This window comes from Diadema antillarum, unplaced genomic scaffold, assembly GCF_040938485.1.
Source record: "Diadema antillarum isolate AM-2024a unplaced genomic scaffold, OU_Dant_1.0 scf00000085, whole genome shotgun sequence".
Lineage (NCBI taxonomy): Eukaryota > Metazoa > Echinodermata > Echinoidea > Diadematoida > Diadematidae > Diadema > Diadema antillarum.
In genome coordinates this window covers 959,337-972,048 of record NW_027270974.1, presented here as the reverse complement: position 1 = coordinate 972,048, position 12,712 = coordinate 959,337, and the positions used below count along the sequence as shown (strand labels likewise).

The 12,712-nt window shown below is 38.5% G+C and overlaps 1 protein-coding gene across 1 annotated transcript in view; it reads left to right on the top strand.

Annotated features, from left to right (window-relative positions):
• The window catches only part of LOC139717918 (gamma-aminobutyric acid type B receptor subunit 1-like), a 307,083-nt gene that overhangs the window by 252,699 nt on the left and 41,672 nt on the right, over positions 1 to 12,712 (top strand). The window contains exons 6-7 of the mRNA XM_071629404.1: positions 2,648 to 2,772; positions 8,576 to 8,693. Of these exons, the coding sequence (XP_071485505.1) occupies positions 2,648 to 2,772; positions 8,576 to 8,693 (243 nt within the window). The remainder of the gene's footprint in view (positions 1 to 2,647; positions 2,773 to 8,575; positions 8,694 to 12,712) is intronic.

Below are 12,712 nucleotides of genomic sequence, written 5' to 3'. Positions count from 1 at the left end.
TATGGTTAGAAATTTGGGTAAGGGTCAAGATTAGATTCAGGATAGGGATTAGGATTAGGGTCAGGGGAAGGGTCTAGTGTAATTGTCCAGGGAGTTGATGTCTTAGAACCATCATCTGTATCAGAGAAAGGTCAGATTCTGCAGAAACGAAAGCTGCTGACCCAAATTTGAAATCCATGGCTCGGGAATTGTCACGATGCATGGAAATGTCAGACTGACCAATGACAGCATGATTCTCCATAAAAGTCAGCTCAACGGACAATCCGTAACTTTGTCTTTTTAAGATGACGTGCTCTTCCATCTTTTCATCACGTGATAATAAAGGGTTCTGTTTGCGTGAAACCGATTCACTCACCACTGCACAAATTGGAACTGTGACTAAAGAAATTATTCATGAGGAATAAAGCTTCCCCGCATGAGAGCCCAGTCCACTTTAAGATTGGATTGCATCTGGCTGGACACCACGTCTGACCAGGCCTGCTGTTGGAGTGAGAGGTCGCATGAGTAATGCCCCGAGGACACGAGTCTTATTAGCCAAGCCCCCAAGCAGTCATTTCCGTATTGCTGGAAGCGAATGGCCACCAGACTATAATCAACTTGTCCACATGTCCAACTTTCCGGCCTGAAGGTGGTGATAAACTGTGAGACTTGATGAGCCCCATGAGAATAAAGCAATTTATTTCTTCTCTATCTTCAGTCTTCATTTAATCACAGGAGTGATCCAGTGATTCAGAAAGTGGTTCTTACAAAATAAACCTTCATTTGTGTCATAGCTGTACTTAACCTGTTGAGGACAAGTTGATTTTGCCATATACACATTTTCCTTGGACACCTGCTCGAGTATAATCAAGATTAGTCATCAATGGGTTAACTCCAATGATGAAGAGAGCATTGAGCATCTTGTTGGTATATTGTGTTCCAAGTTGAATGGTCTCTCTATGGTTCTTGTATGTTATGAAGATGGATGCACACACCTCTTTCACAATGATCTGATTTTCAGGTCATTTTTTCAGATAATGTTGTGAAAGGACAGGATATAGAAACATCTACTGCTATCACTGCTGTGATTAGTGATCCTAGAAATAATCTGAAAACAATTACAGTGGCAGTAGTGGTACTTAAAATGATGATAAGTTGTGGTATATCATTAATGTTATTCATTCAAGCATATGGCATAAAGTGAATGGTTGATACCGTTTGCTGACCATTGCTAGTCACCTGGTGCGAACCATGAGGGGTTGGCATCATTCGCCCATTTTTTTTTGTGTGGGTGGGTAGGGTGACCACTTCACCGGGTTGGCACCCTGCTCGTTGCGGTGAATGAATTATTGTTAATGTGATGATTCTTGTTTTCATTGTGTTTGTGGTATCTAATGTGATTATTATTAGCAATGTCTTTATTATGGGCTTACGTGTTCACCAAATTTAAATTTCATTAAATGTTGTACCGTATTATATCGGTGGGGAAACGAGTTGATGCAAGTTTGATTATCTGGCATTGCATTAGTCTTGGCAGGAGTTACAGCAAACTGGTTATTTGGATGATGAACACTCTCATTAGTCCATTAGCTTACAGTAGTTCCCTTCCCTCAAGATCAAATAGATTGGATGCCCGAGGTACTCAAATGCTATGCATGCCATGATATATAGCTAAGCTTGTTCCTGGCACAAAACAGAGGACTTGTCCTAGGCTTGTAGGACATATCAATGATTAGTTTATGCTAAATATATTCCAAGGAAGGGAATACAGATGTACTTGACAGGAAGAGATGCATTTAATGGCTCTTAACTGAATCCTTAAGACAAAGGGTAAATAAATTTGAATACAAACTGGCTTCTTGAAACATGCTGCCAAGGACATCAGTCAAGCCACCATTAAACTTTATTTGGTCATTACTTTGTCATGTGTTTTAGTTACAGACTTTAGAGTAAAGGATTAATCTTCAGGTAGGAATTAAACGTGGCAGTCTTTTCATTAAATATCTCCAGTCATTTGTTGGCTGCCTCAGTAGCCATGATTCAGCCAACTTGCTGGTTTGGCCTCTATTTCCATCAGTTTTGTCCAGATGACCTTTTTCAAGTGTAGTTTTGAATACTGAGTACTAGAGGGTTTGTTTGTTTGTTTGTTTGTTTGTTTGTTTGTTTGTTTGTTTGTTTGTTTGTTTTTAAGCAAACTATGCAAGCATTAATTTATGCAAACAAAGAAGACAACATTTTGAAAGTGCATTCATGAGTGTATTTTATGTTGGCCCCAATCTCAGACCAGTAGACAAAGGGAGCCTGCAGCCTAAGATCTTGTGGTGATTACAAATGGTGTAAGCATTGAGTTTTCCAGATTGAGTACAAAATCCACTAGCTGTGTGAAGAAACAGTGCGCTCACCCTCAAAATGTGAGGGCAATTATTCTCTTCTTTAAATATTCCAGTGTTCTTTCCCTTCTATCCCTTACATCCATTATCCCGAGATTACAGTAATGTTGCACTCTAAATGCTGAAAAGTTGACTATTTTCTTCTACTCTTTATTTCTGTACCTCTTTTAATCTTATCATAAAGTTATAGTAGTCTTGCCTTCCTCACTCAGAAATTCAATATTCTCTTCATTTAAATTTCTTTATCTCTGTTTTCCCTTCTATCTTGCTTCATTCAGACTTCCAAAGAATTCCTGGCCAGGCTGGACAAGAAGATTGAGCAGTCTCCGGCCTCAACCTCTGGCTACCCAGAAGCCCCTCTTGCCTATGATGCTGTCTGGGCCCTTGCTCTGGCACTAAACAAGTAAGTGAAATGGATGTTAGTTACCACAAGAGAAAGAAATAGTCAGCCACCTGTCTCTTCTGGATGTCTAAAAAGACATATTATTATGACAGACTGAAATATTCCAGTAAACTAGAGCAGCGATTGTGGTTCCAGTCAAACTTTAGAGACTTCAAATGAAAGTGTAAACAGTTGCAATTGTTACGATTTTGTAGTGGTCTGCAGTTACGCCAAGTGTGTGGTAGCCATTAGAATGGTGCTGTTTAACATTTGAAAATAATGTGATATGATTTGTTTTGGATAATTTCTGCCAGAATAGTCACCAGTCAGAGATTGATGTAGTCAGAAAATGCCTGAAATCAGAAAGGATGTTCAGTGTACTTCAATGAAAATTACTCTCTGTTGGTATTGACTATCTTCATATCTTCAGTAGATTCAGAAGGTTCCAAAGTGGTTTGGTCCAGACTACATGCAACTGTGCATCACAAAACCGACAAGAAGTCTAATAATCCAATTTTGCATTGGAAACTTGTTAACTGGGTCAACATAGTAAATATTCAGGGTTTTTTTTTTCTTCTGAAAAGCAATTTATTCTTCTTGTACATTTTCCATTAGTTTTAGATCATAAAATGAAGGGGAATTGTGTGTGTTGTTTTTTTTTTGCAGTTTTTCTAGAACGCTTTTTTTTAAAGAATAGTGTGATAAGTTTTTGCCTCAGATGCCCCTTTTCATTTCTAAAATAATCCTATACACACTCTTTTTATTCAACTGTAAAACCATTTGGAAGGATGATGCTTCTGTGTTGAGAGTTTGTGTTCATCATGAATAGACTGTACTCAATGAGTGTGCAAAATTTAAGCTTAATCTGATAATCCTGTCATTGTGGTTGCTACGGAGTTTCATATCCTGTCCTTTGTCCCATTTATTGCACAGAGCACCACTGGGTGGGATTAGGCACTTTAGACCCTGAACATCAAAGCCTCTTTTCTCAGTAAACACTTTCCCCCATGGGGTATACTCTAGTTACATGATATAGATGAGTTAAGAAAGTTCATTGTATTGAGTTTGACATAATCTTAAAGTTTAAGTCTTCTCTTTTAGAATCTGCTCTTAACTAAAAAGAATCCATGCCTGTGTGACTTTTTAGGGGTTTTATGATGCACGGTCATGCATGCAGACGCCAGCTAGTATAATTCTACGGTTTTAAGTATGATATAAAGATTAAGAACCATTTTTTTTTAATGCAAGCTGTATTGTTGTTTTCTAAAGTTTGATTGAGTATGCTAAGTATGTACAATCTTTCCACTTTTTAATATTTTGCTTTAAACATGACTGGATCTTCAGAGATGAACAGCCTGGCAATGATAAATGTAGTGTCTTCAGTCTTCTTCCAAAACTGCAAGAACTACATCTTGGCAATTCTTTGGTTTTGTTAACTCGTTGAGGATGGACTGACTTTGCTGTAACACACATTTCCCATGGCCGGCTGAACCGTGGGGGCCGTGGGGGCTCGGCCCCCCCCCCCCACTTTTTGTGCACCATACAAAGGAATACATAAGGTGTCATTACTTTGGGCCCCCACACTTTTTTTAACCCAGAAGTACGTAAGTGGCACTAAATAGAAATAGATAGAGATCTTGAAGTGTGAGCGCGGTAATGTTATGTTTTTCCACTGAAGACCTTTTTTTTTGGGGGGGGGGGGGGGCTTGTCAGCTGAAAAAACCAGGAAATGGAAGGGGGAGAGATGAGCTGAGGACCTTTTTTTTTTTTTTTTTTTTTGCTTGTTAGCTCATGAAACCCAGAAGTTGGCCCCCACACTTTTGAAAACATTCCGCCAGCCCTGTTTCCCATAGACACCTGCCCGAGTATTCTCATGAATCATCTTCAACAGTTGAAAAAGGCAAAGATTAGATTAGATACCAGCACAAGACGGGCAGGTGGATTTCCATATGGGAGATAGTGCACATAACTCTGTGCCAGCTTGATGGTAAAAGGAATTGACAAAACTGATGAATTCTGGGCATCAAAGTGAGAAAGTGAGGCAGTCTTCAAAACAAACCAGTGTAGAGGGTACGTGCCATGAGTACCTTGTCCCAAGGGTCAGATTCAACAGCCAGAAGGTGAAAAGTGAGAAACCACTTTTAGGTAAAGAAAAACACGAAATCAGAATATTCAAAGACTTCTTTCACCACTCGATGTCACCAACAATCATCATGTTTCTGAAACTTTGGACTCAAACAGAGTGAAATTGTGTACACAAGTACTTTTTTTTTTCTCCTTATCCAACTCAAGATTGCCGAAAATGTACTCTCACCTTTTTTCTTTCTGCCTAACCCACTGCATTTTTACTCGTTTGAGCATTTGTATGCCTGGCCCATTGATGCGAATGAGATATTCCCAGAAATGGGGAATTAACATCGACAAAACTGGGTCAATTTAGGTTTCTTGTCAGCATGATATCTAGGGCTTTTTCACGGTGCGGGAGCAATGTCAAAGTTTTGCTTTTCTTTTCTCTCTAATTCTTGCCTGGATGACATGAGGCAGATACCAAATGATGTGCCGAATGCCTGCCATGTATCTCAGTTGCTATTTACCCACACTTAAGCTGATTGAACTATTTCAGTCACCGTTAATATCACGCCCACCTCACTGGACTCAGCAGGGGATTCAGGTCGCCATGGTAGATACCAGTTGGCAGCTCCCAAAATTGCCCCCGGACCAACCGACGTGTGTGCAGATGCAGTTTTTGCAATGTTGGTTCCGGTTTCTGTGGAGATTCAGTTCTTTAATGGTGTGTGCACACACCTCACTGGTAAACACTGAGCCCTAGATATATGTTAAGGCTGTGGGATATGAATAGCTGTGGGCAATAACATTCATCCACTCTTTTGTTCTCATTTTTCATCAGTGTACAGAAATTGGTTGCAGTGGGGGGGACTAATAAGCACTGCTTTAAAAAAAAAACAGTATTCCCCGTGATTTGTGACGCATTAGGAAAAGATGATTTAAGAAAGCCATATTATGATCTTATGAATCTTTAGACCGCCTAAGGATATTCTCTATTTTAGGCCCAGCATGATTTGTTGGTTATTGGGGGGGGGGGGTTTCAAAGAGAAACAAAAATGTTAAAGGTATGTTTTATTCAGAATCGTTTGACTCACCAAGATATTGTTACAAATGATGACTTTTGTTCTAAGGATCATGCAATACGTTTTAGCCGGAGGGTTTAAGATGCTATTTCAGGGAGGTCACAAGTCCCACGATATCATTTCAAATCTCTCAGGTAAATGTTCTTTATGTTTCCCCCACATTAGTCGTCATGTGGCCCCAAGGGGAGTGTTTGAAAAACACTGCCTGAGATTGGATCACATTGCAGTTGAGGAGAAGTACAGCAATAATATGCTTTTTTCCCATCATCCCTGAAACAAAGGCAAAGCAACCACTCACATACTAGTGAGCGTACGCACACACACACACACACACACACACACACACACACACATATGCACACATGCCCACAGGTACACACACAGACACACTTGAAAAGCTGCAAAAGTTCTGAACATTAACCACATCAAACCCAAAGGCAAGGCAGCTGTGTGTTATAGACTTGTATGTAAGTTGTTCATCATCTGATGTTAAGTCATGTGATAGGGTTTCCACAGAGATGAGAAGACATAAAGAGGCAAAAAATATATATATATATGACCAAATATAATTGTTAGGTAAAAAGGCATGCATTGCAGGAATTATGTTTCATATGTGCTGCTTGAAGAAGAATGAAAAATAGTAGAAAAAAGGTCATATGTAATATTCCCTATCTCACCCCTCTGCCAAGCTTGGCTGTACTTTGAGTGTCCCAATTGTAAGGACCATACAATCTTCCAAATCCATGCATCTAAATTCATTCTGTTGGGTATGTGCTATCATTTTATTGATCACAACAAGTGCTCGAGAGATTACTCCTACACTTTTGCTCAGTTACATATCACAGTAAGTAGTACCTCTTGTCCAAACTCTGATCAAGTTTAGCCGACTCTTGTAATTGATCCTCTTAACACATCTAAGCAAGACAGGCATCAATGTTATATTTGTGGTTGTTCTAGATTTGTTTGGGTTGGGGATGGGGGTAGGGGTAGGAAGAGGGGAAATGGAGACATTGACTTATTGTGTCACCTTGCTCAAATTAATCAATTCAGTTCCAATCACATTATGCTGTGCTTTTATTTTGTTGTGTCTTGGTTTTTTGTTTTTTGTTTTTGTCTTTTTTTTGGGGGGGGGGGAGGGGGAGATGGGTGAAGGTAGGAGGAGTAATTATGTAATGCTTAGCTGCTGGTATTTTTGGCCATTTTGAGAGGGGGGGGTGCTAAAGCAAAGGAACTTTTACCTCACTCATTTCAAGCTGAGAAAAATTGCAAGGGTGGAGGAGATTCTATGATCTTTTGGATTACATTGAAAGCTTTAAGAGCTTTTTAGTTGGATAGAAATGATCTGGTGCAATTTAGATAGATTAGAATTCCTGCATCAATTACCATGTGGTTCTGACAGGTTTGTATAACTCCTTTATCTGCCATAAACAGAAGTGTCTGAATTACTCTGCTATAAACATTCGTTTAGTTCTAATGTGATAGAAAAGGCAGAGAAGTTCAGATCAGGAGGGTATTAGAAGAGTATTTTGGTAGAGTATATCTTACGCCATAAATGAGAGTTGTTTCAGGTGTGTATTAGAAAGAGATGAGTATGTTTATAGAATCAGTTGTTCTACTGCCAATAACACATTAACTCATCACTTTGGTAGAATGTAAGGGGATGCCTATTGGCTTGCCTCCATCTTCTGTGGACACTGTTCCAGAAAGTGTTATTTGATGCAGAATGAAACCATCAATGTGTAACTCTTGCTTGTATGTGGAAAATAGTAATATCTTTCATGATTTTGTCAAGTTTGTAAAATAAAGTGCACCAGCTTCCCTGTTTGAATGAGACACTTTCTTTGATTGAAAATAATTGATATGCATTCATGAATTCAGATTATATGTGACCCGCTACAACAAAAGGATCCTAAAGTCGCTGACGGGTGAGCCGAGAAAATTGAGTTTGAAGTAAGATCACCAAAATCTGTCAAAACGTTCGGATTTCTGTTTTTACATAATTTTGTAGTCTAATGTATCTTGTATCATCTGCCGAAATTTCGAAGCTAAATGATCAAAGGAAAGGCCTGAAAATAGCATTTTTCTGGGCCATGCTTGGCTCGCCCGTCAGCAACTTTAGGATCCTTTTGTTGTAGCGGGTCACATATGTTTTGGACAGCAGCATGCAGGATCACAACCCTGAACAAGGAGTTTGGATTAACCATAACACACACCAATTCTATGAAATGTTTCATTCAGAATCTTGTGTGACTTTATGCAATTGAAATAAAAACTGTTACTTATCAAAACATCAAAGCAATAAACCTCAGGAAAATACACTTTAAACCCGTTTAGGATCTTGCTATAACAAGCATTTCCCATAGACACCTACTTGAGTATTCTCAGGATTTGTCTTCAATGGGTCAAGTCATCTTTGAATTTCATTAACCCGTTGAGGATGAGTCCCAAGTATACTCGGGCAGGTGTCTATGGGAAATGCTTGCTGTAGCAAAATCAGTTCCTCCTCAACGGCTTAATGACTTTGTTATTATAGAGATGATGAGAAATTTGTTGAATGTTGCCATCATGCATTTCTTTTTGACCTATAATCTATATCTATTTATATATTTTTCTAATATGTTTCTTTGAATTATGTAATCAAGCACATTTGTTATATACTTTCTTTTTGACTGCAGGACTCAGACAAGACTGGCAAACAGCAGCTTACGTCTGGAGAATTATACGTACGCAAACAAGGAAATCGCAAATGAAATATACATGGCTCTCAATTCTTCCAATTTTGAAGGCATCTCGGTGAGTATGGCGTATAACGAGAGTGTAAATGCACATGTAGGAATGTATGAATATATTTCTATGAATATGAAGAGTTTCATTGCAAAATGATTTAACTCTGTTCTCATTGACTTGAGATGTGTATGATTAAAAATGCTAAAAAAAAAACAGGGGAATACAAAAGAAAATGTGTGATATCTTAATCATAAGTTCAAGCATATTCTTAGTTATGCAACAGGTGAGGTATTATTGGAAGCATTTTAATTTGCTCTATCTAAATCTCTTTAATGAGGCATAACCAGTTTTGCAATAAAGCTCTTCATATGTACACACGCATATGTATTCATATACAGTTTATCCAACAAAATTGACTGTGGTTAGAATAGCATACCAAATTCACTGTCAGCTGTTGTTCATTGGCATTCCAGTCGCAGCGGACGACTATAATTAACTCCCCCGAAACCCAAGAAACGTTTTGAATTTTCAACCGTCACCGAGGCAGTGCGAATCGGGCATTCTCATTTTCACCAAAATTTCACCTTCTCATATCTCCGCTATACATTGACCAAAATCGCTCAAACTTTCAGTATCAATGCAAAATTATGATTTCTATCTACATACGAAAAATCACGAGAAACGATCAAGGATTTTTAAAGTTATTCAATATTTCATGTTTCTCTGTCTCGGAAAACTACCGTCCGATTATTTCCAGACACATCTGGACGCACCACTTAATATTCATGAAACTTAACATACATATTCATAAGACATGTGCGGACGTAAATGTAGCCCTGTTGGCTTTGCCGAAGACCTATTTTTGAAGTTACAAGTGAAAATAAATGAGGTATCTTGTCAGAAATCTTGGAGCAGCAAACCAGAATAATGACGTCATATTCTAAGAAAAACTGATTTGCGCTTGCGCAATGAATGAACTTTCCCATGCTGCTTCGATCCAGCGAGCTGATTGGTCGATGCATTGCAGCGTACTGTTACTGTGCGATGCGAGGTGGCTGCTGCGGATGCCTAGTAAACTGCACATGCATGCTATGAGAGTGGAACGCGGTGTGTCGATAAGTACAATGTACAGCAGTGTGCTCGGGACCTCGCTATACCTCAAAGACAAGCACTTACGTTATCAGAACTGTCCTATTAAAAAGAATATAGCAAAAATTTGAATATATATTCGGCTATGATACCATTTATGCAGTTGCAAATTCTTGACATTGGATTATTCGGACTTAACGCAGATTTTACTGCACTATAGTAAGTAACATTACAACTACGAATTCCCGGTACGAGTTACGATCAGAGTACAGCAGTGCCGTACGGCACTGAAGTACAGGTGACGTTAGAGCGACAAAGATGTGGGTACGTGGGACTGTACCCTGTCTTCCCGTATGCGAATGACTATGAAATTTCGTGCTCGGAACGAAGGTAGAAAGTGCACCACTTTCGATTATTTCCAGACATATCCGGACGCATGACTTCTCGAATGTGATATTTTAGAATTCCGGAAAGAAATACATACTTAGTAACATACTTGAAAGTTTTTTGTTGTTCACGAAGTCAAAATGTGAAATTTTAGCAACGATTTCTGACAATTATTTTCCGTTTTGAAAGTGAAGTTATGCCCCATTTTGGATTATTTTCTCGTCGTTATTTAAAAAATTTAACATAATGGTAGGTTAAGATGAGGTTTTTACTTTTCATAACCGTTTGAATTATCAAAAAATATGAATAAATAGTAAAGTTATGGCAGTTTTGCTGCGACACTTTCCTAGCGGTTTTCGCGCGAAACGTGTTCATTCAAGAGGAAAGCGAGGTCAGGTCAAAATGAAAACAGTGAGTTAATTGCACCCGTCCGCTGTGACTGATTCCGAGTGTTTCTTTCCCTCACTTGTGTGAATTTCCCTCTATTGTTTTTTTAAGTATTCCTTTCAATACCTGATAAACTTTTTTACCATTGCCTGAGTATCATTTCATGAAAGCCCATCCACCTGTAATAGATCAATACATTCCACAGATTGGATTTTTTTCTCCCTTGTGTTGGATACAATGTTTAAAGGAACTGTGTAATGCAAATGCATGTTGACTTGTGTTGAGTCATATTGCCCTGATCATCACATATGTGGCCAAATAAACATCTAAATGACTTTCATGTCTCCATGTTGCTAATCTGATTAACAAAGGACCTTGCTTGGGGGGGGGGGGGAGGGGAGGGAAAGAACATGCAAATCACGCTTAGTCTAAGGGAAGGTGCTTTCCAATGTCTTTTCATATTAATACTATACATATGATTGACAGATAATGTCACTAACAGAATCTTGGTTTAGAAGGTATTTGTGGGTGTATCCAAGTAATCTGAATAAGTAGAGTAGAAGTATTATTTTGAAATAGATGGCACATATTTAGGTATTCTTTTGATGACATATTAAAAGGTGGTGATCAGGGTATTATAAATCAGTACAAGTCAGAATGCAATTGTTGCATTTGCAGTGCATAGTCCCTTGAAACAAAATATTGCATTTAAAGAAAAAAAAATACACTCTTACTCATGTGCTGCAGGAGTAAAATTTATATCATACTTTATCCTCCTTTTTAATGCAATAGTATATGAAGATTTTATATCGATACACATGAAAGATTCATTTCTATTTTTGATATTACATGACTTGATTCATTCATTTGAGAAATTCAGCTGATTTTATAGAGAATTTGGTGTAAAAAAAAACAATTGTGACAGCGTTTGGTGCTGTGACTGAAAACATGAGTGTGGTGAATGAGTTAGGGAACACGCAAGCTTTCACGTCTGTAGGCATTGTTTCCGCTATGAGTCAGCCGTACATACACGGCGAGAAATTAGTGTGATGTTTCACGTGCAAACTCAAGATCACCCCGTGAGGTAATTGACTTTGAGATGTGAATGAAATGGCAGCCGTCTTCTCTTGGGCCGGGAAACATTTACAGACCTGAAGAATTGATGCACTGCGTGTCGCGCATTCCAGCTATTAAAATGACTAATAATTCCACCTCTGTTTACTTTATGATTTCTCCTAGAAGAGGAGCTGACGCGAGGGAAAAAGAAAGGAGAAATATGTGAGAGAGAATCTCATAGAGGGGAAAAGATAGGTGGTTAGAGAGAAAGAGAGAGAGAGAGAGAGGGAGAGGGGAGAATGAGGTTGGCTGAACAAGGTGGTAGGTCAAAAATGCTTGGGAAGGGAGAGGAAACTAATATGAATTTTAGGAACAAACATAGCTAGACAAAAAGAAAAATGAGCTGTCAAAATTGAGAGAGAGAGATAGAGGAATTGAAATCCAAAAACTTAGGGGTGGGGGGAGGGCATTTTATAAAGCATTTTTGGTCAGATATTTTTCTGACAAGCTGTTATAAGCTACTGAAATCCTTGCATCTGATTGGCTGAGAGCAAATTTGTCCAACCAAAATGTCAGACAAAACGCTTCATGAAATGCCCCCTAGAGTGTGAGGAGGAAGTCCAGAGGAAGAGAGAGAACAGAGAAATGAATGCTATAAACAAAGAAAAATACAAAGCATGTACAATCAAGAGAAAACAGAAGACAACAGAAATATGCAAAACCAATTGTGTATAAGCAGTTATTTTTGAGGGGTTTAATTATTGAGAATTTTGTGAACCACTGTAGAACAGTAAATTTAACAACTCACAAAAATATCTCCAACTGACAGCCATTAGTGCACTTATGATAGCCTCAGAATCAAAATCGCAAAAACAACATCATTCTAAAATGTCTGTGACCTCCTCATCCATGGAAATATACGTGTACATGAAGATATCAGCCTATAAAGTATATATACTGACAGAATTACATACATACACACACATACACATACACTCACAATCTACTGATTTTCAGGATTATTAGATACACAGATGTAATAATTTATACAAGGAAAGGAATAGATAAAGATATTGAGGGAATGAGAGAGAGAGAGAGAGAGAGAGAGGGGGGGGGGGAGAGAGCGAGGAAGAGAGAGAGATAGATAGACAGACAGGTGGAAAAGG